General features: G+C 41.6%; 1 protein-coding gene across 2 annotated transcripts in view; it reads left to right on the forward strand.

Moving 5' to 3' along the window:
• Positions 1 to 24,109, forward strand: part of kif18a (kinesin family member 18A) — a 38,158-nt gene extending 14,049 nt beyond the window's left edge. The window contains exons 7-18 of one of the 2 annotated variants that reach the window (XM_015953339.3): positions 1,187 to 1,363; positions 1,480 to 1,554; positions 1,664 to 1,764; positions 6,221 to 6,383; positions 6,806 to 6,970; positions 7,716 to 7,837; positions 7,915 to 8,204; positions 11,996 to 12,052; positions 20,410 to 20,770; positions 23,514 to 23,606; positions 23,693 to 23,793; positions 23,872 to 24,109. In XM_015953339.3, the coding sequence (XP_015808825.3) occupies positions 1,187 to 1,363; positions 1,480 to 1,554; positions 1,664 to 1,764; positions 6,221 to 6,383; positions 6,806 to 6,970; positions 7,716 to 7,837; positions 7,915 to 8,204; positions 11,996 to 12,052; positions 20,410 to 20,770; positions 23,514 to 23,606; positions 23,693 to 23,793; positions 23,872 to 24,005 (1,839 nt within the window). In that variant the 3' untranslated portion in view covers positions 24,006 to 24,109. The remainder of the gene's footprint in view (positions 1 to 1,186; positions 1,364 to 1,479; positions 1,555 to 1,663; positions 1,765 to 6,220; positions 6,384 to 6,805; positions 6,971 to 7,715; positions 7,838 to 7,914; positions 8,205 to 11,995; positions 12,053 to 20,409; positions 20,771 to 23,513; positions 23,607 to 23,692; positions 23,794 to 23,871) is intronic. The other variant, XM_015953340.3, reaches the window with a different exon arrangement.
• Positions 24,110 to 26,165: the final 2,056 nt, after the last annotated feature.

A 26,165-nucleotide genomic window follows, 5' to 3' on the forward strand; every position in this document is an offset into this window, starting at 1 on the left:
TGCAAATCCCAGTAGATCAGCAGGTTCTGAAACACTAAGACCAAGTTTACAGTCCCTTAAATCTCCTTTCTTCACCAGTCTGATGCTCAGTTTGAGCCTTAGCAAGTTGTCTTCACCACTAGATCCCTGAATGCACTCAGTTGCTGTCATCTCATCTGAATGGCTGATTAACTAGTTCGGTTAACAAGAATCTGAGCAAGTGAATTGGCCAGTAGGTGTAGTAAACCACTGACACAACAGCTTTTTTAAATGACAATGTCAACATAAACGCAAACATTACTCATCTTTATTTATTTTTATTTTATTTTATTATTTTTTTTTTTTTTCATTTATAAACCAGAAGAAATCTGTGCTTCATAACAAACACTTAAGTGGTTTCTCTGTGACTTCATGGGTTTAGTTCACTAAGGTGTATTATAAATGCTGCACCGCTCCCAGGAGGATGACCGTTTACTCTCAGGTATTTAATATGGAGTAAGGTGGAACATTTTGTTTTTCTTAAAATGGAGATTTTCACAAGTATCACGTTATCTTAAAAATCTTCGGCCCGGGCGAGAGCTGCAGCTGAGTTCTCTGAATCCAGCTGTTGACCGACAGTTCTTCTGTGACTGTGTGACTCACCTGAGCAGCTGTAGTTTATCTAATGCAGTGATTATTAGCCGAGCTGTAATCACAGACCGCTGCGGGAAGACTTTATTTCTGAAGCGTACACTCCGTACTAAATTCTGTTCCCTGTTAAGTTTATTGGTCCCCACTATACAGTGTAATGTGACGAGGCTTCTCTTGTGGTCCAGATGGAAAATGCATGCTAAGGCACAACTCACATTTGTGAATACTCCTCTGCATACCACAGCAGTAACATACTCCCTTTTTTTTAATGTCTTGTTTGACAAGAGTAGTGTATTTCTGGTTTGTGTATTTTTTCCTTTCAAACTTTCAGTTTAATATATTTTCTGAGTGAGCACAGTGAGTCTAGTGTTTTTTTTTTTCGTGTGTGTGTGTGTGTGTGTGTGTGTGTGTGTGTGTGTGTGTGTGTGTGTGTGTGTGTGTGTGTGTGTGTGTGTGTGTGTGTGTGTGTGTGTGTGTGTGTGTGTGTGTGTGTGTGTGTGTGTGTGTGTGTGTGTGTGTGTGATTATTATAATAGATTTTTTTAATGTCTAATCCTAGCATTTCCTGTTTGTTTCAGAGTAAAAAGGCTCACATACCATACAGAGACAGCAAGCTGACGAGAATACTGAAGGACTCCTTGGGGGGCAACTGCAGGACGGTTATGATTGCCAATGTTGGCCCCTCATCTAAATCATATGATGACACCCAAAACACACTTAAATATGCCAACAGGGCTAAGGAGATCAAGTCCTCGGTTAGTGCTAAAGCTATAATGTAGTTAACTAAATTAGCAGCCATGACTCGTGTCAGAAACTCCACAGAAAAGCTCTAAGATTTCTTCTTTTTTTTTTTCATATTTTTGCCTTTCAGCTCAAGAGCAATGTCGTAAGCCTCGACAGTCATATTGGTCAATATGCTGTAATATGTGAGAAGCAAAAGCAAGAGGTAATGTAAACAACAACATAACTACGCTCAAGAAAATGTATCTGATTTCTTGCATGGACACTCGCAATCATCTGTAGCTCATTTCTGACCAACTTCTTTTAATCTAAAGATTTTACAGTTAAAGCAAAAACTAAAAGAATACGAGGGAAAGAGCATGGTGCCTGGGGCTTCCAACACAATCTCTTTGCAGAAGCAAGCGGAGTTCAAAAGGTAAGCATGCCATGTTTTTCCTCAGTGTGGCTTGCAAAATGTCAGTCAACTTTTTTTGTGCGCGTCATAAATCCTTCCATGTAAACCCAATTATTGGGATGTAGAAGTGGATTCAGGCAGAAAGAGTGCGTGTGAAGAGCCGTGCCACCAGTGTAGCCAAGTTGTTAGACACTCATCTTGTTACTACAGCAACCCGTTCATCTAGCCTGGAGTCTTTGTCACAAAATAATATCCAAGTGATTGAAAGTTGCCAGCTGTTAGATTTTGTTGGTTTTTGTTATTTGTATTAGAGTCAGTTTAACATGAATCTCCTTTAGTTGTGAGGAGAGGTTTTCCCTCCCGTCTCCTACAGCAGCTCTTGAGGTTTACAGAGCTTTTCCAGGTCTTAACAGGATATGCAATCCTTACGTCCTGCTGTGAGGCTGCCTCTCTACCCTGAGCTAGAGAAAAAGAAACCCCAAAGTAATCAAACATTACATCGTCGTCAGCATAGAGTCTTGGTTACTTTACAACACTCCTGACCTCTTCACTCCATTCACATCCTTCCCCTGATGCACTATTTAAGCAAAGGCGAATAACTTCAAAAGGAATTCTCTTTTCTAACTTATCAAACAAGTCTTGTGAATATTAATTCAGTTTTAAACATCAGACACACCGGTTGAAGTGTTAATACAACATGTGAAACTTTTTTTTTCTGTGCTGTGTTGATTTGGACCCTTCCTGTAATCCAGTTACATTGTTAATCTCTTGTGTGGAACACTGAAAAACAATTTAATGATTATTTCTGATTAGAATGGGTCACTGAGTTTTTCATGCAGGCTAAACATGAAAAGTCTCCTACACCGATCTCCTGAATTAGCTTCTGATAGAAAATAGACGATGAAACTCTAGAATTGGAAAAGCCTGACAGATCTACGTCACACTGTCCCTTAACATTCATGTGCTCACCCATCTTGACTCACGACAAGGAAGGCTGTTGTTGTTTTAGCATCCAGGAAACAGCAGAGAACGTATCTGCTACTAGAAGCTAACCATTAGCATTAGCAATGCCACCACACAGCAAAACTCCATGGACTTATTTGTAGAGATAAAACAACACTGCAGAGCAGAGCCAGTGGTAGAGTCGTGTTGCTGTTAGCCAATCAGAGGCCAAATATCAGGAAGTAAGACTTTAAATCCTGCAGTGTTCAGCTCTCCTCTGATGTGGCATCTGAGCCCCCGACCCCCACCCAAGTACAAATTGCAAGGCATTCATTCCTACTAGAGACCACTGCAAATGTACTGATTTAATGAGTGTCCCACCCCTTTAATGGTCTTACAGCAGCTTTGTTTCCAAGTAAATGAAGGTATAATTATTATTCACTTAGGAACATGCCACAGATCTAGTATTTTCTGACACAAGCTTTTTCATTTTTGAGTGATTTGTTTGTTTTCTTGTGAGTACCATGAAACTGTTAAAATTCTTTCAAATCTGTGTGTTCCTGGAAAAAGGACCGTTTTGTTCTCATCCTGCTCTTGTGTGTCTAACAAGGGCCATCGATTCAGAAAAGCACACACGTGTCTGTCTTTAACTGATTCACCTTTTATTTAGGCTGAAGACTGAGAACATGCTAACTGTGCTGCTTTTCCAACGTTTTAAGGGCAAAAGCTGATGTGATGAATGTAAAACATTTGGATAATTTATTACTTTGTAAAGATTTTTGACCATAAAGACTCAAAATACAAACATACAACTAAAAGGTAAAACTACAACAGTTGGTATTTTTAAATTATGAAAATTCTTCTGTTTACAAGCAAAGCTACTCTTCCTGTTAGAAAATGCTACGTGTTTCTGAGCGTCTTAGCTTCCTGTGTTCTTGTTTTGGTGGGGGGGTCTTACCTGTCGGATTAGAGGCAGCTGTGTTTTGAGGCCACAGGATCAGGATTGAAAACTGTTGCATCCGACATTTTAAAAAGAAAGTCCAATTTCATTTGGCGTAGCCCGTTTTCATTTCCTGTTTGCCATGATTATACAGTAGGAAATGAATGACTGTTCAGTTTTTAATCCTGTTTATTTATAGTACAAATGATGCGCATTAATTTATATTACTTAAATCAGACCAGCCACGTCTTATCTCATCGTCTTTGAGGCATGAAGTGGCATCTGTCGTGGTATTTGGGTGGGGGTGGGGGGAAAGCTGAATGAGTCTCTCTCCCCCACACACTTCATTCACTGGCATCAGAATTCACAACTCGCACAGAGGCTCTGAATAGAGGCTGCACGCTTCTCACGCTATTAAAAATTCAACAGTCTAGCAAGGCCACGGCGTCTCCTACGTCACTAGAGGTACATTGAAGAGTGCAGTCACATTTCAGCGACAGCTCTGCAGCCTTATTTACCTGCATTCCTCTCCTGGCTCGTCTGCTGTCTTTACTCAACTAGACAGCCGCTTGCACTCAATTGGCGCGCCACCTCGACTTTTTTCCAGAAATACACGTGTACGTAGAATATAAGAATGTCACTGAAGTGACTTGTCACGAAAGGTCCAGACGAAGGAAAAGTTGCACGCTTTGACTTTGTCATTGATGGGAGGCGAATTAGAGGTGGTTTTAATTTCCCGTCTCACTTTGTCCTACTGAGTGAGCGCATCTTTAAGTACACTGCATAATGTAGTCTGAAACAAGGCTGCTGTTGACTCATAAAAGTGTAAAGTAGAATTAATTTCTCCCAGAGGAAAGAGCTGGGCTCGACGGTGTCAAAAGTTTTAACACGTGCTGTAGAGTAGCATCTCTTCTAAACTGCTTCAACAAACAAATAAATAAAATGTTTGCAATCAGCTCTAGGTTTTCAACAATTTAAAGCAGCCATGTAATGGAGAATCCTTTTTACCACATGATGTTATTTCCTCATGATAACAACCCCCAAACCTGTTTTTGGCTACATTCATGCGTTTTCCTGTATCAGCTGCAAATGTAGAGTTTTACTTTGAAAACTCCCGAATGAAAACTACTTGCGTCATCAGGCATTTATCCTCTCCCTGAAGCTGGTGGCCTCAGTCCTGAAACCTGGATATTCTGACAAATTACTTCTGCATCTGGGACAAAGCACTGCCATAAAAACCGTGCATCCTGTCTACAGACACACGTAATGGCCAGCACAGGATATGTGTGTTAGGCGACTACTGTTTTGTAACCGACTGGGTATTCCAGTGGTTAGTTTTGTGTAGGTTCACCTCTCGGTCTCAGCAGGGACTTTATTTTTATTTATTTTTTGCTACATTAGCGAGTATTATGCTTTCAACCCTTTATTGGTAAACCGTTTAAAATATAAGGGCTAATCTTTTCTTTTTTTCTTTCTGTTTACTCAGCCACAGTGAGTCCATGTGAGGTGAGCAGAGTAAATCGGTGCTGCTTGGTAATTACCAAATTCAGAGATCTTTAGAGACAAAATATTTAGCAGAAAATTATCAAAACTAAAATAGTAAAAAGATTAAATCTGCTTCAGCTAGCTAAATAAATTACTGCCGACGCCACGGGGAGTCAAACTCGCGTCACTGAATGGCAAAACGAGATGAAAGGCAGTCACGTGACCAGTGGACCACCAGGCCCATACAACAGCAGCAGCCTGGCCGAAGATGCTCTTGTAGGTGCAGCTGTGAGTGGAGTTTCACTGAGTCGAACCTTTTATTTCTGGGTGTAAATTCAGGCTGATAAAAATAACTCTTATTTTATCATCTATTGTGCCTACCTTTGTTAAAGATTTAAAATTGCATGATATGAACGTTTAAACTTTAAAGGATTATTTTAGAAGTGTGTTTCTGTGTAAAAATTAAAGGTTTGTCATGTTAATTGGCTTCCTGTGCAGAGAAAGTTTACCTTTGTTTGGATTAATGAGCTAACTGCTACGTCGAGCAGAGCCTGGACCATAGTGTCTTGTTGTCAAAGCTCCACTCCAAAATGTAACCGTTACTACAAAAAATTAAATTCTAAAGATTTTTATTATGCTGTCAATTTTACGTAATTGACATTCCCGTTAATAAGTCTCATCTGCAGCAGCTAAACATGGCGGTTCCTGAGCACCCAGGGAATGCTTTCTCAACATTTCTGGCAAAATAATAGCTGTGGCCTAAAAGGTTTTACATTTTTGACTGAACCACTAAGACATTAAAAGGCTGAAGTTGTTTTAAGATGGTAGCATTCTGCTTTGATGTCTTGTTCATTTGGGTATGCCATCTATTGCTTATCAGTACAATCTGAATGGACTGTCAGCACGTTTTATTTAATAAACGTAAACTCTATTTATCTGAACAGAGGTTGTTCAAAAAGCTATCAACGGTGGGTCAGATGGAAATTCTAATGTTTACACAGGATCACGCCTGTTCAGTTGGAAAATCGTAATTGTTTTTCTTTTGTTATAACACATTTGTTAAGTTTGACATAGCAACGCTTCTGGTTTAAATAAATCTCATCCTTCTAGAGTGTCTGAGGCGGTGCAGAGCATCTTCTCAAGCCGTGGACAAATCAGGTGTGAGCAGCTGGATCTGGAGAGGCAACTGAAGGCGAATGAGCTGCGCCAGCGCTACAGCGAGGAGGACTTCCTGCTGGTCCAATATTTCTGTGCCAAAGAGAAGACTGAGAAGGTAGCTAGCTGATCCATACTCCGCATGGTCTTTTCAGATTCCATCGTCCCTGCAGGGAAAAAAGCTGCTGAGTCTTCACTTCACTCGTCTTTTTTCTCAGTTCTCTATTTACAGCACTACAGGGAAACGGTCCATTTTCACCCGGTTCTGGCTTTTCTGTGCAGTTTGGATATCTGCTGTAGCCCCAGCTGTACAAACCACTTGACATAATGGTGAATTTTTGATTCCAAACTTTGCAGAAAAGTCCTACAAAACAAACAAAAAGGGGAAAAACAACTTTTTTGTTGCAATTCTAACTTTTATTTAAACAAACGAGCATTTGCTCCTAAATAAACAGTTTTGCAGCTGTGACTGCTCTGCTCACACGCTGACCGTTGGTCATGTTGCTTCGTTTACCTTCTGCTGTTGCTTTTTGCTAACAGGCCACTTGTAAGCATGAGCGGAAGATTGCCAGCTTACGGACTCAGCAGCAACACATCAGCAAACGTCTGAAGGAGACAGAGACACGTTTCCTGGAAAATGACGGTTTGCTTCATCGCGTTGAAAACGAGATTAAGTTGCTGAGGTCGAATGATCAGACCTCAGAGGTAAGGGAAACTTCACACGTTTTGCTTCTGCTCTTGTGGCGTAACCCCTGATGTTTTCTATTCTAATAAGGATATTGTTGCTTCTATAGATTATGGTTTATATGAAATCCAAGAGCACTGATCAGACTTACTGATGAGTGCTAACTACATAACCCATCACTGTGGGCATGCACGTGATTAGATGGTCCAACAGAACTTCACATTGTGGGTCACATTTGTCAAAAACTCCTTTCTTGCTGTTTTTTGTTTGTTTATGTTGGAAGGTAGGCTGAGTCTTAACTGGCATCGTGACCGCCTTTGTTTTCTTCCCATCTGTTCCCTCAGTAATTAGAAGCATGCTCATTTTATTTCTCCAGCTTACTCGTGGATCACCGAGGAGAATAAATCAATAGCCTTTGCTCATCCTTCACACAGCAGCCAGTTACCTAAAACCATGTCCATGTTATTTTTTCTTTTCTGTCCTTTCTTCTAGGAACTGACCCAGAACTATGACGCACCCACAAGTCAAATGTTCTCTCTGCTGTTGTTTCGTAGTTTCTTCGCGTCACAATTCTTTCTTTTTCCTCTCCTTTGTACCTTGAGCAGTCTGTTTTTGATGAAACACGAATGAACGCTGAACTTTTTGTCCTTCCCTAGTATACTAATCCCTAAGTAACTTTTATCTTCTGCTCTGCTGATTAGTGTTCGCTAAGTGCTCTGTTGTGTTTGAGAGCTTTGTCTCGTCACCCCTCTTTTCTTCTCTCAGGTGTTAGAAAAGAGCCTGTACTGTCACAGACTAGAGCTGCAGGTAAACGATCTCAAGCAGCACATCAAGCAGATGATCGAGCTCACTACGCTGCAGGACCAGGAGAACAAACGCATGCAGAAGTTGGTTCACCATTAACTTCTCTAGGTTAACTCTAGAAGTGTGCACACTTCAGCTCACTCCTAACGTTTCGTTTTAGGATGGTGAACATCTTGTTGCCTGCTTATAGTCGGCACTACTCGACGCTGCTTGGGGCTGGTTTGGCTACGGCGGCGAATGAGATGGAAAACCAAGAACTGGAGCACCTGGTGCTGAGGGAGAGAGGCGTGGTGTGGGCCGATCAGGAAGGGGCGGGGCAGCAGCTGAAAGGCCAGGAGATAGTGGTGAACTCACAGGAGAAAAATGAGGCAGGAAAAATTGGGCTCCACAGCGAGCTGGCACCCATCCTATCCTTCTCATACCTGCAATACCACCGGAGTAGCCCCTGCAGTAAGTTATCATCTTTGGTTTTTTTCTCTCCACCTCCTGCTGTTTATTCAGCATCCACACAGGCTTGGGCCAAATTCTGAACATTCACATCCATCAGCAGTTTGGGTAGATTTTATGACATAAAGTGTTTCCTTTCTGCTGGGCTCCTAATGAATTCACAAGAAAACAATAAACATGGGTTTCGGTCCTTAAAGGCCACAGTTCTACTCGGGTTCCTGCTCCAGTACACCTTAAATAAAGGTTCAATTCACTGTTCAGTCTGTCCCGGTTTCTGTAGAAGCCTTTTAATCACCCAGAGATGGCATCTCTTAAGGACCAGGGGTCTCATTTATCAAACATTGCATAGAATCCTTACTAAAACCATACTTAAGCTCAGCAAAAAATACTTACTCACGCCAAGTAGGTTTGTGATGTATCAAACATGGAGTATGCAGAGCTGCACGCAATCTCCGCTTCATAAATCAGAGACTAACGAGAGTGTTTCTCTGCTGTATTTTAGTCACATCCTGCCCTCACCACGCCCACTTACTGCCATAAATAGTCAATGCAAAGTGCCTTGTGGATCTCATGCATATACATAAGCCGGCTTTTGCAGAGCTCTGCCAATGACATGGCGACCGTAGATCAAGGCAGATCAAGGAAGCTCAATTTCACAAGCAGAAGTTGAGGTACCTGTGGGTGAGGTGGAGAAATGAAAGGAAGTGCTTTTGCAAAACAAATAAGAGAAAATGCACGGAGTGGCACAGCCTTGCTGAACCCGTCAATGTTGTGAATTCTTCAGAGAGATCTGTGGCGGATATAAAATAATGGTCCGATCGGGATTCGATCCTCAGACTCCCGGGTGAGAGTCACGCACGCTAACCAGTCAGCCAAACGGAGATCTCCCCTGTCCAAGTAGCCAGGACGCATCATCAATTGGGTCACAGTGACAGGACACACAATCAGTGCGTTTACATGCAGCCAGTAACCCTTTTAAAACCCGAATATTCACAATAACCCGGTTCCGCAGGTCCTTGTAAACACCGCCAAAAACCCGGATATGCTCATAACCGGGTTTTAAAAACCCGGTTACTACACCTGGGGTAACCCTTTTCTAACCTGAATGTTTGGTCGTGTAAACGCATATCGGGATATCCCCATCAAAGCGTGTGTTCTGCGCATGCTCTGTTCGCAAGGAATCTTGGTCTTTTGAGTAGCGAGACGTCTTGTATGCGCCAGAACTCCGGAAGTAAACAACAAGTTGGGAGCAAAATGGCGAGTCGCGGCACAGCTCCACACTTTCGGAGTGACGAGGAAACTAAAGCGCAAACAAACGCGGTTGCTATCTCTTCCGAACTGGGAAACATGTTGTTTTCACGGACACCGGAACAAGAAGAACCGGAAATGACGCATATTGCGTCTGGACGTAGTCCATACGTCCTGACGCTACCCCAGCGTCCGCATTTAAATCGGGTTATGCAAGTTAGAGGTAACTCTTTCTATTTATGCTTGTAAACGGGTTATTCTGATCAACTCAGAAACCCGAATCCCGACCTTAACCCGATCATAACCCGGATATTGGCTGCATGTAAACGTACTCAATGTCACAGACGCATGACATTCTGTCCATATGTATATAGCGCTGCAGAACTGTAGCGCGCCCCCCCCCCCCCCCCCCCGTATGTTTTTTTACACTGAGTAGGAGACGCTCTGTATCTACTTTACGTCTGTATAGTGACAATAAAGGCATTCTATTCTAAACAACCGCTGTAGTGCTCCACTTGAGTTTCATTTCCCTGTCCTGTGAGTATGCAAATAGTTTCCTGCTGCTCGCCTAACAGCAGCTTCTGACCTTTGACCCAGCTCATGTATGATCTAATTCAGCAGCGCTTGGTTGAATCAGAAAGTGATTCTGAAGAAAAGGATAAAATCTTTGGGATAGTGCATGTTAGACTTTGCGCTCTGAAGCAGACGTGCTCTGTTACATTAGCTGCCAGCTAATAAACTACAGGGTTCCTTTGTAGTCTTGGAAGGGGTAGAGACATGTTTATAATGTGGTGGAGAAGAGAAATCAGGAAGGTTGTAAATTGATAGATGGACAGAATGCCACCTTGTGATTGCCCCTACGCACACACACACACACACACACACACATCAAACCATCCGTTTAACATTTGAGCTCCTCGGTATTTTAGGTTTTGAGTTACGATTAGACAGTTTCACAGTGAAGGACTTTTCTAGATGATAGTTTGTAGCTCTCCTCCATATGTCCACTTGTCTTTGGGAAAGTCGTCAACCCTACGCCCTGCCTAAGGCAGCACCTCGCCTGTCGGTGACGCGTGATTGTCAAACACACGGTAAGCTAACTTTTTAAAGGAGCAGAAATTTTATTACGCTTATCTGACATGTAAGCAAATAATCCGTTAATGGTTTCCCCCTCCCCGTTTCTGTGTGTTTAAAGCAGATTTAAAGGGAGAAAAGTAACAATTTGTTTTAAAATTTGTACATGAACCTCAAAAATAAGGTGGAAATCAAATAAAATTCCTGAAATGTTTAGCCTTGGAATCCTGAGCTGAAAGTTGTGCAGGAACTCTGCTAAACAAACCTTGTTACTGATAATTAGCTGTGGAAAAGAGAACGCACACGTTGCAAAGATTGGTTCCTCGTGTTTGTTGCACTGCTGTTGCCAGTTTTCCATCAGAACCAGATGACAATTGCCCTTTTTCACGCTTTTGGCTGCTACAAGAGAAGACCCTCATCATGGCTCACCGCCGTGAGCAGAGTCGAGGGATTAAAAGGGGTGTTGGTTGTGGGAACCTTGTGTGTTTTGAAGGGACGTTAGTGTAGCCCTTGCTGCAAGCTCAGACATGCAACCCCACCCCCGAAAACTGAGTCTGACATCAGCGAGACACAACAAAGGCGTTGCAGTCCCAACTCCTGCAGGTAGCATGAGCACACTCAGCTCACCTGTCAGTGTAATTCATAAGTAGTGCTTTAGGTTCACTTGTATTATTCATCGCAATACATTTGAACAGCAGACACAGGTTCTGCTCTGCTCTTGTTTCTGCGTGCTGCTTTTGTCACAAAGGACCGTCTCCAGCACTGAATGATTTCAGACAAACATGAAAAATTCACACGACGCATGGATGTAAGTTTTACGATGGCTTTAAATATGAAAGTGGGCTGTCCTGTGAGATGGCTGAAGCAGCGCCCAGCGAGTGTGTTGGGCGTCCGTCCAGGTCTGGTGTGTTTTGCGGGAGCCCTGAGACCGCATGTTTCATTTTTAACTGTCATCTCTGCTCGACCTAGCAGCACCAGACCCTCGTGACGTATGAGCTTTGACACACAGTGGAGCGTAAACTGAAGTTGGCCAACAGTGTTGATGATGATAGTGTCTGTTTGTCAGGGAGTTAAGCCTGCACCTGTCCCTCTGCGTCGCTGTTTGCTTGTTTTATCTGAACGTGCTTTTTGTTGACTTTTAATAAAAAATTAGACGTCGTATAACTAAAAGGAATTACATGACATATGTATGCGGATATTAGTCTGTGCTCAGCTGTTTGTCGTGATCTAATATTTAAGAGATAACGTGTTTGTTCTTGAATCAAAACGCCCAGAGCTGATTTGGTCTTCAGAGATGGTTTCTTTTTGTAAAAAAGCTTTGACATTTCTGCAGCATTTAGTTCAACGTGCTTTGTTTTTTATTTATTTTCTTTAATATCAAAAGTCAAATTGATTGTGACCTGCACAATGTTTACGGCTCATTTTAACTTGTTTTCAGCCTAATTGTGAGTCAGTGTGTTTCTCATTCTCAGGTGCAGAGAGCCTCTCTAAAAGGATGTCGCAGTGCACCGCTGCTCCCTCACGTACAGGTAACACACACACACCATCCTACAAACACACTGTGGTTATTAATGCAAAACACCTGCTCACCCATAACTCACCCCTCCCACTTGCCCCTTTCACTCACCTCTTCACGTTTAGACAACAATACAATAAAAAGTTCAGCCTTTTATAGAAACAACTCTCTGACCATAAAGTGGGTTGAATTGGTTTTTAAATAGCATTTCCATTCCAAAAGATGGTGACCAAGCCTAAAGAGTCACTCTGCATTGATTTTTGTTTTTTGATCTAAAGAAGTTGCCTAGAGTATTAAAAACCCACGCAGAGAAAGAAAATCATACAAGTGATTTAATTTGATTTATGGTGGTGCTGCAGACATTCTGTTCTGGCCAAAAACGTCGACGATGAAACGAAGCGAGCACTCACAAGCAATTCTCTACAGAGAGCTCAGCACGCGGAGAACCTTTGGGGAAGTATAATACCAAAAACATATGTGAAATACGGCCATTTGAATTGGCTGTAATGATATTTACTGCACTTGGTCTGCATTTTATTGGATCGTATTGTGGGAAATGAAACATGAGACGAAAATTCTTCTGCTCGGTGACCGGAGTTCCTTGAATGGAAATGAAATATAAACGCCCCCAGGGAGTTTGTCACAACTGCTATTAAATTTGTCGGCAACTTGGTGGAATATTTGAACTTTAATCGAGCCGAAAGTTTTAAAAACCAAAAGAAAAACACTCATCTGTATGGTTTGTCTTAATGGTCTTTTGTTGTCTTGTCCAATGGCTCGTGTATAGTTTTTTTTTTATTTATTATTGTACTTTAGTCCTTTTGATGACTGTCGATGCCTGTAAATACTGAGTGATAGACAGGCCAGCATCAGCCTTCGTTAGGCGTCCGACGGTATTTCACTCAAACTCGGAATGATTCTGAGCAACGGAACAATTTGTTCAAGATGCTGTAGAAAATGGGTCTTATCGCTCGTTCGTTTGGGGTTTTGAGGAACACATCTGCCCCTGGCGGAGCTACCGGTCTTTTGATTGAATTCCTTGGTTTTCATTGTGAGTCTTGCTTCCTTTTTCAGTGCTTTTGTTTTCCCAGCAGTGCTGGATTAAAGGTCAGCCATGTTTAGAGCTGAAGCCTCATTGTAAAATCGATCTTGTTTCATCTTCTCCTGCTTCCTCCGGGTCCCAGGAGCGTCCCCAGAAAGGGCGTTCAGACTGTCCTTTCTTCAGTCCACTCCCCTCAGCTCCTCCAGTGAGACCCAAAGATATTCCCTGACCAGCCTCAAGATATGATTCGCCCAACGCATCCTTGAGGACTTTTGGAAGGGCATGCCTAAAACTCTTTACTCCAGGAGGCGTCATGACCAAATTCTTGAACCACCTAAACTGGCTCCTTTCATTGCAGAGTGACTTGGGTGACGGCGGAACAGGAGTTAAGTGCTCACCCCGTAATCGGAAGGTTGCAGGTTTGAGCCCCTTTCAGTTTGTCACTGTTGTCGTGTTCTTGGGCAAGACACTTAACCCCCTTGCCTGCTGGTGGTGGTCGGAGGGACCGGTGGCGCCAGTGCTCGGCAGTCTCGCATCTGTCAGTGCGCCCCAGGGCAGCTGTGGCTACATCGTAGCTCATCCCCACCAGTGTGTGAATGGCTGAATTACTTTTTCTTTTGTAAAGTGCCTTTGGGGGTTCCAGGACTCTAGAATGCACTGTCAAATACCGGCCATTTACCATTGTAGAGGAGCAGCAGCTCTGTGGTTGGAAAATCATGACCACAGATTAGAGGTGCTTTAAAGGTGTGGTTTACTCATTTATTCTATACTTTTACAGTGTTCTCTATTGTAAGTCAATGCTTTGAGTCGTTAAAAAAATCGCTATGATGTTCCTGTTCCGAGATGCAGAAGTTTTCTGGTGCAGAGGTGGGCTGAAAACAGCAGGATTACTCATTAATATTAATGATATTCACACACCTCGCTTTTGATTGGCTAACCGAATGCATTCAGCCATGTTGTAAAGTTACTACCACCAACACACTTGCCGCTTTCTTTGCTGCAAAAACAAAACATTTTTTAAGTCTTCCTGTGGGTAGGCACAAGCTAAGATGGGCAAGGCTATGAATGCAAATTCACAATGTGACATCACAATGTGAGGATTTTGAAATCCTAACATTTCACTGTCTATTTTCTATCAGAAGCTAAAGCAGGAGGTAAGCGTAGAAGACTGTTTATGTTCAGCCTGCATGGAAAAAAACTCTGGGTGACCGATAAGAATCAGAAATGATCATTAAAGAGCAAGTCACCCCCTACAAGAAACTTACTTCACTCCCACTTCATGTTTGAAAAATGCAACAAATGCTGTTGCTTGGCAGACCAAGAGGGCGGAGCCGCTAACAAATACACACACACACAGGCTCACAATGGCATTATGACATCATAATGTATCAGATGACATCATAGCATACCTCTTAGCCAATAGCGGTGGGAGATTTAAATTCAAATACAGTACACAATTTTTTCCTGACGACGGCGCAACACTGACAGTTTTAGACAGAATATTTGAATTTTAACCAAGATGCACTGAACTGCCAAATTATTGACTACACGTGTCTGTAGCATGATTAGACACTCCTTTATATAGTTTATCAACAAAAAATTTTTGATTTGGGGGTGACTTGCTCTTTAAAAAATGGTTTTTCAGTCAACCGTACCTTTAAAGAAACTTAAGTTACAGACGGGGCTGAAACGATTCCTCGAGTGATTCGAGTAAAAAAATCCTCGAGTCAAATTCTCTGACTCGAGGCTTCGTTTAATTCATGTTTAATTAATTCATGGCTCTGGAAGCTCCCAGGGTAATGTTTCACCCGGACTGAAATAAGTGACGCACATACACACTGCACTGAACGCACACGCGAGTAGCGAATATAACTTAACTTTCTCTTAAGCCATGCCAGACAACGTGGACCCCGATGGAGTGCGAAAGACGGAAAATGTCAAAGGTGTGGGGCCATTTTTCACATCGCAAGGCGGAAAACGTAGTCCAGTGTAAATGATGTAAAATGGATTTAGCGTACCACAACACCACATCCTCCATGCTGCAGCACCTGACCAGGAAACATCCACATGTAAATGTCACTTCTGCAAGCGGACTCGAAGGTCCGCTATATATTCTGCGGACACTGTGCGACTTTTTCATTTGTAGCACTCGGTTTCAGCTCACGCCGTGCGTCTGGTAGTAACACGTCGGACCTAAAAATGTGCTAAAAATAGCATTTTTACACAACACGACACTTTTTATTGTGTTGTTATTGATGTCTGTTGTCCCTCGGGATTGCTGCAGGAGGACAGTACACAGGTATTTATGAGAGGAAAACGAAAAAGTAAAAAAATGTTGTGTGATCAGTATGATTTGACATAACCACGGCAAACATGCTTTCTCGACAGTCCTCGTTATTGTGTGACAAAAGAAAGTGTAGAAATTAAAACGGACGTGTGTTAATAGGGAAATAGCTGGCGAGCCATGTTTGCACATGCGCCGTGAGCGGTTCTGGTGCTGTTTGATTCCCGTGCGAGGGGAACATCGGCTCAGGTTGTATCTTATTTTTTGCACAGGCATTTGTTTACTGTGAAGTAAAGTTGAAGTGCTGAAGTTTTGAAAACTCATTTTGAATAAAACTTGAAGAATAACTGGAAATTGCCTGTTCATTTTAAGAGGTCTTTCATATTTTATAACATGCTATTTGAAATAATGGTTTACAAACACAAAATGGTAACTAGAGTAATCGATAAAAGATTCGATAGAGTACTCGATTACAAAAATATTAATTGGCTGCAGCTATTGGGGGTTAATAAATGATGTTAATAAATGATATTTGAATTAAGCATGGATGGAGATGTAAATCCAAAACTTCATTTCCCAGATTAGCTCCATCTTCCTGGTTCAGCATCCGCATCACTAAAGACGCTGCCTCAACTAGGGCTGAACGATTAATTGCATATGCAATTAAATTGTGATGTGACAAAAGATTTTCTAATCGCAAAGGCTGTGATTTTACTGGCAACGAGTGGTTAGCACAATGCTAATATACATGGAAAAACCCATAGGGATGCTAATGCCATAATCACTGATTACATTCTTACAAATTACAAATTAGGAACGTGCCAAATGATTACATTTGGAGTCTAATAACATATAAAAACTGCCATCAATCAAATAAGCACAGACAGATATTTTAGTAAAGCTAGAAAACTGTAAGAGACTTTAACTCCACAGAGTTTTGGCTAGCAGCTATGAATGTAACTGAACTACAGAAGCTCTGCATGGACACGACGTCAAAAACTAAACACAAAAGACCAATAAACGGGACATAATTCTTTCCTGCAGATAAATTTTCAGTTGGTGCTAATACCTATGCTTCTTCAAGGGATGTGCTGCTGGCTGCAAAGCGTTGCACCTTCAAATACAAAATTTTGTCTTGTGTTTATGTATGTGTAGACAAATAAACTTGTTGATATGATATGTAGATGCATAAACTTGTTTATATTCAACACAAGTTACATAGATTATTATTTTTTGCTTCCGTTAGTTGAAAAATATGAGAAAAGCCCCTTGAGAAAATAATTGTGAATTAAATCGCAATTGCAATATTAAAGGAAAAAAATCGCAATTCGATTAATTTCCAGACTCGTTCAGCCCTAGCCTGGACCAGCCAGCCATTCCTCACCCTAAAATCCCATTAGTCATCACACATTGGTGAAACTGCACCTCCATGGTTGACCCATCCCCGTAGGGAGCGGTGAGCTGCAGCCGTGTCTGCGCTCAGGAGTTATCTGGTGGTTTAATCCCCCAATCCAACGCCTTAAAGCTGAGCGTCGCATGTGGAGACATTGGGTAAGACTTTGGTATGATTAATGATAAATGACCTGCACTTGTATAGCGCCTTTCAGTGTCAGAAGACTCCAAAGTGCTTTACACTATCATTCATCCATTCACACACACAATCACACCCTGGTAGTGATGAGCTACATTGTAGCCACAGCTGCCCTGGGGCGCACTGAGGCGAGGCTGCTTAGCACAGGCGCTTCATGTCCCTCCGACCACCAGCAGCAGGCGAGGAGGGTTCCTTGGGTAGGACACTTAACCCACATCTCCCAGTCCTGGGGTGGACACTCGTACGATACCCAAACTCCTCCACATGAGCTAGAACCTCTTCCCTGACCTGGAGTTGGCAATCCACCTTTTCTTTAGGTTTTGTAAAACAAAAGTCAGGGGCTGGAGAGAAATACTAACTAGGTGTTTTTGTAGTTGATGCATGTACATTAACTGGGCTGTACCACCTGAACTACTGGGACTTTTCCAGTTCTGCATTTGACTTTTTGTTTGTTTTACTAGTTGGAAGAAATGTTTCTGATCACACAGAAAGCTGCGTAGTTACTTATAAATAAATGACCATACCTCTGCGGGCTTCTTTTGCGGTGTTACGGGTCAACGTTCTCAAGCAGAACGTTTCTGATACCTAAATGTTAAGGCATTTGCAACAAACAGGCAAACTTCCATTTTGGATCACTTCTTTTAAGTTTTACCACAGAAAACCTTCATGGAGCTTTAAAAACGACCACGTTTATCATGATTTTAGTGCCGCGGTCTTCCATGCTGGTTGTTGTGAGACATTTATTTAGCATTCAGACGCTCTGCTCTGATCTTGCCCTGATGCTGTTTGTCAGAGCCTCCCTGCTTCCTCAGCTCTTAATGGTAGCCACTGCAGCATGTTATAAGATGTGGCTCCACCCTGCAGCCTGCGGAGCCAATCACATGTCAGGGGCTTTACTGAGCTTTGTGGTTTCAGAGAAATGTTAACTCTTTCTGGGCTGCGTCATGAAAGCAGATTTCATGAATATGATCTCTGTGCTTTATACAAGTGGTCATTTTCTTTTTATCATCTTTGTTTTTTCATTCATCTTCCCAGAAACACTTGGAAGAATTTTTTTCCTTTGATCTATTTCTGACATTTATTCCACCTCCTCCTCCTTTCGTTCTCTACTCAGACTTACGTTGCCATTTTGCTACAAATGTTTTCATATTTTCTTTTCTCTCGACATCTCTCTTCCGTTTTTCCCTCAAATGTTTTTCCTGTGACTGTCTAGCTTCCAACCCTCCCAATCCCTCCTGAGCTTCATTCATGAAAATGCAGATCCACAGCAGGGCAGGAAAAAACGTCAACAGACGTAAACTCCCCTGCTCCACCAACCAGAAAAAGCGCGCTATAAAAAAACAGGCAGCAGCAACCAGGCGACCCTAATTCAGTGCAGCTTCCACCAGAAATAGCAACTCATGCATGTATTAATCCCCCACTAGCCAAAAATATGTGATTGAAGGAACTCTGCTGCCATTTATTGCCCGGGACATCTCCTCTGCCACAGAAAGGGGCTATTTATCACTGCTTTCTGTCTCCAGTGTGACTCACACTTGCTAAATATTGCATTTGATATTTGAGGAAATGTACAAATCAGTCATTCACCTTTGCATTTTGTGTTTGCACTTCCTTTATGTGCTGGTATTTTTCCTTGTTTTAGTCTCCTCTCTAACCCCCGCCACACCTCTGCAGGAAATGCCACGAGTCTAATAGTGCACCTAATGTGATGCAGACGCAGTGATTTAACCTGCCTCTGCTCTGCAGCCTGGACAACTTTTACTAGCCGTTACTTTTAAGTTGCCCTCGACAATATTCCTAAAGACTAAATGTCATGTTAAACCTAAAGTGTGGCCAAAATAAACGGTGTCATTTGTTTGAAGGGAGGATTTATTGTTGTTTTGCTTGAAATTGAGCTCAGATTTCATATGAACTTAAATGTAAGCTTTCAACATTTTTAAAGGGCTGTAGATTTGGGATGTGTTATCCTTTTTAAAAGTGCAAATTCCAGACTTTAGAGTTATATAGTTAACCTTAAAAAGCTCCTAGGCTGTAAATGCCCTGCTTTCTGGTCTATTTTTAAAATCCAGTCCATGTTGGGGATAATGCATGTCACTGCTCTGTTCTGAAATCCTAACGTTTAAGTTTCTAGATGCAGATGGGGCAGCAGACATCCGTGATCCTACGATGGTACCACATAAAAGAAAAGTTCTCCTTGCTCTGCTTTGTGACATTTTACATCAGATCGGTTGAGCTCTATGGAGCTCCAGCTCTTGGTACAGATGCCAGATAAGTGACTTTACTTTAGTCCTGTGTAGTGTTTTTGTTCATGATTAAGAGCTGAAACTAGTTAAGTGTCTACTGAAGAAGATGGGGTCGTCACAGTGACAGTAGGTAGCTTAACGCCACGCTCTGAGTTATTTGTCTGAGACCAGAGTGAGGTTTGGGTCTCAGGTTTGCAGATAATCGCCGTCCCTACATTCAGCTGCTGACTGTGCTGTCATGTTGTCTTCTGAGGTTGGAAGTATACGTCCCAGGTGTTTAGTTCATATTGCACAAAATGCTTCACAGTGAAACGCAATAAAACAAATGAGCAACAATCATGAAAAAAATTGAATAAAACAACAAATAAAATGAGATTAAAGCCAGGTCTGTTTTTCAATGGGCTAAAGAACCAGTTTGTGTCTGGGACTGGACTGGTTAGAGGAATCGTAGTGAATCCTTACGTGTGACACTTGTGAGGAAACTGTTCTGTGTGATCGGGCCACGTGTGGTGGCGAAACATGGTAGGTTTCAGTCATAAAGTGTCTGTTATGTCTTACTTTGTCTGAAGTTGACCTGATGAAGCAGTCTGGTCCCAGTTTAAATCATGTCACATTTCTGGTTCAAGGAAACTAAATGAGGAGTTCCAGATGTGCACCGAGACTCTTATTTTCAGAAAAACATTGTTTTTTTTATTATTATTATTATTATTTTGACGATCCAGTGATGCAAGACCCTGTGACTCACTCAAGCACACTGAGAACCCTAACAGATGCTGTTTGCAATTTGTCACCAACAGTCGCAGCCCAGTGAGAAACTGGCTGACGGGTGAGGCCAGACTCCCTGCAGGGGAAGCTTATTTATTACAATTTATTCTCGCAGTCATTAATCACAGCTGGTGACTGAAGTTGGGGACACTGATTGGCAGATCCTTGTCCTCTGTTATTTTTTTAGCGTTCTTCACAAAAACACGACAAGCCACAGCGCCACAGCGATCTTTAACATGTTGGTTCTGGAAGTTGCTGAACTCATGGAAGAATGGAACTCGGCCACAAAAATCTCCAGTACTAATTTGCCAAAGTTCTTCTTGCAGAAAAGATTTTGTGAGACCGCATAGCTCCACTTGACAACTTAAAAAGTGCCCTCTTTGTGACTGTTTATTTTTATGCTGTCATTTTAATACAGGTGTGTATTGTGTACTTGATTATCTAGATGGAGCCCAGCCACATACGGCCGGAGAAAAACCTCCCCGAATGCCCATCAGGAGGAATTTATTAGCGTTGCTCCCCCAGCAGAGCCCACAGACCATCTCCACGTCCCAGGGCTTTGAGGACAGCATGTTCCCTCTTCAGTACACACCAGAACCAGCTCAAAAAGATGTTGAGCATCTTCCCTCCTCCAGTAACATGGATCCAAACATGACCTTTGACATTACTGATGATCAGGCAACGAATAATGCAACCATCCTAATAAGCTGTCCGTCTCAAGCACCAAAGTCTGCAGATGTCCCAGCCTCCAGCCGGCCGCGGCCACCTCCCAGGGCAGCAGGGCAAAACCCGTTTCCCTTAAGAAGGTGAGAAAACGCACCAACTTTTCATTGTTTTTAGTAGGGATGTGAATCTCAGAGCAACTCACGATTTGATTCGATTCCGATTCTCTGGGTGCCGATTCGATTCAGAATCGATTCTCAATTTAAATCGATTTACAATCAATGTGAACAAAGAGTGTCAGCTCCAGGATTAACTACTTTGTCGTACAAGTTAGTTAAAGCTATGGGACATTTTATTTGACTTTAAACTGGTCATGCTCCAAAAATACAAATTTACAATGTAAAATAAAGTGATTCTAAAACTGTAAACAGAAGCAATCTTTTGACCAAAAGGCAACATTTATGTTTCCTTACCTTGTAAAGTATAACAAATCTGTAGTTACCGAACAGTAGCTTTGAAAGTAATACGGTCAAATACTTTTCAAGTATGTGTAGAAACAAGTTACACAAGTAATCCTGAATACTCATTTATCAACTTATAAAATAAATATGAGAATGTCTCAAATTTCTGGGTATGGAAAAAATGACATTCAAGTGCCCTCTTATCAGCAGATTCAAACATAAATCATCTCAATTTACGGGACCACAAAAGTAAACGGAGTACTGACTCTCCTAACAAAGATCAAAAAAGTGCATCTCAAGCCTGTAACACGCCAAATATTTGAGTTCTTTGAATCGATTCTGAATCTTTATAAATAAGAATCCCGATTCAGACTTGAATCGATTTTTTTTTTTCAGCACCTCTAGTTTTTATCATTTTTATCTAAACCAGCAGTCTGAACGTCCTAATGGCACCTGCTAGTGCTCTGATCAGAGCAACAACATTCAGGTGTTTGTCCACATCTGGTTTATGCCGAGCATCATGTAGCCTACACCAGAAAGCTGCGAGCACCCCAGTGCATTCAGCTATTTTACTAAACTGATCCCAGACTGCAGTGAGATTTAATGTGTTCTTTCTTTCTTTGTCATCCAACTTTCCACCAAATTTTGTCAAATTCAACTCGTCGTTTGCGCTTTAATTTTAACACCAACTCATCTTAGTGGAGGCACAAAAGGGCCCAAGAACAATAATTCAGTGGCAACAAATAAAAATAAACCCCAGCGTTTGATGCAAAAACCAATTCAAGCCTTGTTTTTAAAGGTCTTAAATTACACTTATGAATATTTTACTGTTTTGTCTCAGAGCGGTCGTCCAGTCACTAGCTAGCGCCTTGACAACAGATGTATTTTTAATCACTGAGTCACAGAAAATTAGTTCTTTGAAAATCAAGGTGTGGAAATGTCAGTTTGAGTGAATTAATTTGTTTGTGATCTATAGAATCATCCACATATTTTCATTTTGGATTCAGGACTCGATTCGTCTGTAAACACGGATTAGTCACGCTCCACCACCAAACACACATTCATTCTTTGTGTTGCATTCTTGTGTGACTTAAGTTTCTTTCTTTTATTTTTTCTTCTGGTGTATGTTTGACCACAGCCAGTTTAAACGAGCGTCCATCATGTCTGCAGCTGTTACTGATCATCACATCAGCTGTAAAGTAACAGAAACACTGCAGACTTTCAGTTTCACCTTCTTTGTTGATTTGTTTAATTGTGGCGCCAAGAAACCATCAGTCACAGAAATCATCAAACATATGTTGCTGAATATTTAATCTGCACTAATATTTGATCCATCGTTGGATATTTTTAACATTTGAAACCTTTTGGACAGAATTAGAAGCTTGAACATGTGGTCACCCCACAAATTCTTACAAAATAACAAAACATCTTGAATTCTTTCCATAAAATGTTTGATCATCGTTCTGATGCCCTGCTGAAAGTTACCGTCCAACCAACTAAAATTGGAAAATCCTCTAAACCTTATTGAAAACGAGACTGGAACTGGAGCGCAAACTCCACGTATTCTGTGGAGAAATGTGATTCTTAACAACCCACTAAAGCAAAACAAACTCTTTACACCATTAAATTAAAGGCCTAGCATTACTTGAAGGGATGCACATCGCCCTCCAGAGTTTTAAACTGTGATCATCTTCAATGGGTCGGAGCCATTTTGGTCAAATCTGTAAAATAACACTGACAGTCTCACACGATATGCAGGATCTTGTATGTGGTGATGTGGGTGACTCCACTACTGAGATCAACGTTAGCTCTGAGGCAGATTGCAACATAGGCATGAATATGTAGACGTGCCATTGGGCGATGGAGTGTAACTGTGTCGCCGGCATCTTGAGTGTGTTCCTCACTTTCCAAACACAACTGGAGTCGAGGCAGGGTGAGCAACTACGCCCGTGTTTTGTGCAGCCTACGGTTGCAACAACCAGCGCACTGTCTAAAACGACACATGGGATTACTATAGACCAGCGGTACTCAACAGGCGGCCCCCGACCCACGCACGCATCCACCCCCGGTCCGACCGTCAAGCGGGAAGGACGGGAACGGCGCTACAATGTAGGCTTGTGTGAAGAACCGCCAGCAGGGGTGAGTGGGGACAAGATGGCGGCTCGCTGCTACACAAGCTCCAATAGGCAGCCCCAGTCCATGTCGCGTCTACGTATATGATGTCTGTGGATAGCAGTAGCCGCCATGTTGAATTGGCTTGACTCTAAATGCAACAAGTGATTATTTCTCAGAATTTAATTTAAAGCTCACTCTGGTTTCAGACACTGAAGCATTAGCATTTGTAAACGCCAGAAACGTCGTTCATTTGATGTTTTGTTGTTTAGTCACTCGTCATGGTAACGCACTGTAAACACTTGTTCTGTAGACAACAAACGGCTGCTTTGCACGATGTCAGGCGAGCCAACCCGACGTACATGCACATGACGTCTGCCGCTCAGGGGAAGCGTAAATTAAACAGGTAACGTCCTATCATGGACAATCTCACGTCTCTGCTGATGAAAACGTCCATTTTACCTTCTAACCTCTTTTTATCGTCATGGTCAGCAGCATGAGAGAAGATCTCACTCAGGATTCTTCAGCACCGAAGCGTATGAAGAAGGACCCTTTAGTGGTTCAGGGGCCGCTCAGAGTGCAGCGCTTCACTGGTAAACATCACTATTATTATTAAATGTATATATTTGTATATTGTTGGTGTTTATCTGTTTGTTTGATGTCATCCTCAGGTTCAGAGAACAAACCCGGCAGAGTTGTGAGGAGCATTTCCGAAGGGAATCTCAGCTTCCTTGGAGGGCAGAAGTCCAGGTCCATTTTCCATAAAACAACCCAGCAGATCAAACGAGTGGCCAAGCGGATGTGAAGCCACACGTCCTTTAGGTCTTTTGCCTCTGTGGACATTCTCACTCCATCTTCTTCCGTCCATATTTGACTTTTAATGTTGGGCTTTTTATTTTTATTTTTTTTGGGGGGGGGGGGGGGGGGTTCCTTTGAGGAAAAGTGAAAGAATGAATGTTCTGTTGTTGTAGATCTCTCCAGCAGGAAAACTTGTGGTGAAGGTGATGTACCATATTTGTGTTTTTAGTGTCACACTGCAAAGAAATCTACTTGGTTGTAAATAAAAAGCCTGTTGGTGCAGGTTTTCTGTAGATGACTCTAGCTGGTGGATTTTTATGCATAGTGTTCATGTAAACTCTAATAGCACAAAGTCAGCATGTCCTGTGGATGACCTCTGATTTACAAACGTACAGTTCTCTAAAACATCGAGTCTTTTAGGTGACCATGTCTCCGAGGGCAGCTAATAAAACTAATGTTGGTCTGTTTGGATGTTTTTTAAGTGTTTTAATATTTTGTACAGTTATAGATGCTACATGAGGCAAGTGTTTGTAGCAGAATGTTTTATGTGAATAAATCCCTTTTTAAAGTCTGCTTTTTGTGCCGTTGCTTTTGAAAATAAACATCAGTGAAGCTTCAGCTACAAGGTGTTCTGCTGCTGAATGAGTGACGTAAAAAGACTCAAAGGAGGACTAAAACATGCCTGGGTGTGACGATCATCCTTTCTGTGCATTGCTTTAATTAAAATGTGAAGGATTTTTGTCCAGCTCTAAATCTGCAAAAGTGGTTAAACCTTTTCTACAAGTTGGATATTTAAGTTATTTAAAAAAAAAATGCATCCATTTCAGTTAATATTTAAATATAACCAGTTATTTCCTTGTTTGCAGCATATACATACAGGTCCTCAAAAAATTGCATATTGTGGTAAAGTTCATTCTGTAATGTACTGATAAACATTAGACTCATATATTTTAGATTCATTACACACAACTGAAGTGGTTCAAGCCTTTTATTGTTTCTAATATTGATGATTTTTGGTATACAGCTCATGAAAACCCCAAATTCCTATCTCAAAACATTTGGATATCATGAAAATGTTCTCTAAACAAGCTATTAACCTAATCATATGAATAAACTAATTAACTCTAAACACCTGCAAAAGATTCCTGAGACTTTAAAAACTCCCAGCCTGGTTCTTTACTCAAAACCGCAATCATGGGTAAGACTGCCAACCTGACTGCTGTCTAGAAGGCCATCATTGACACCCTCAAGCAAGAGGGTAAGACAAAAAAAATTCTGAACGAATAGGCTGTTCCCAGAGTGCTGTATCAAGGCACCGTCTGGGAAGGAAAATCTGCTTCCATCTGCTGAAAGGCTTTATGGAGATGAAGATTTCATTTTTCAGCACAACCTGGCACCTGCTCACTGTGCCAAAACCACTGGTAAATGGTTTACTGACCATGGTATTACTGTGCTCAATTGGCCTGCCAACTCTCCTGACCTGAACCCCGTAGAAAATCTGTGGGATATTGTGAAGAGAAAGTTGAGAGATGCAAGACCCAACACTGGATGAGCTTAAGGCCGCTATCGAAGCATCCTGGGCCTCCAGAACACCTCAGCAGTGCCACAGGCTGATTGCATCCATGCCACTCCGCATTGAAGCAGTCATTTCTGCAAAAGGATTCCCGACCAAGTACTGAATGCATAACTGAACACAATTATTTGAAGGTTGGCTTTTTTTGTATTAAAAACACTTTTCTTTAATTGGTCGGATGAAATATGCTAATTATTTGAGATAGAAATTTTGGGTTTTCATGAGCTGTATGCCAAAATTATCAATATTACAAACAATAAAAGACTCGAACTACTTCAGTTGTGTGTAATGAATCTAATAAATATGAAAGTCTAATGTTTATCAATACATTACAGACAATAATGAACTTCTTTCTTCTTTCTTTTTTTTGGTCTTTATTTTGGTTTATAGCATTAACATATATCACTATATGCTAATTTTTTTGAAGGACCTGTACATGCATATCAAAGTGATTATTTTCTGTTTACGGCCAGTTTTTATTACCACATCTCTACCAACGTGGTAGATAAGGCAAATTTTATTTTATTTTGTCTCTCCTTGTGAAGCTCCAGATTCTGTCCAATCCTCTCTGATATAAGTAAGCCTTGTTTTCAC

The sequence above is a fragment of the Nothobranchius furzeri genome, chromosome 9 (assembly GCF_043380555.1).
Source record: "Nothobranchius furzeri strain GRZ-AD chromosome 9, NfurGRZ-RIMD1, whole genome shotgun sequence".
Classification (NCBI taxonomy): domain Eukaryota; kingdom Metazoa; phylum Chordata; class Actinopteri; order Cyprinodontiformes; family Nothobranchiidae; genus Nothobranchius; species Nothobranchius furzeri.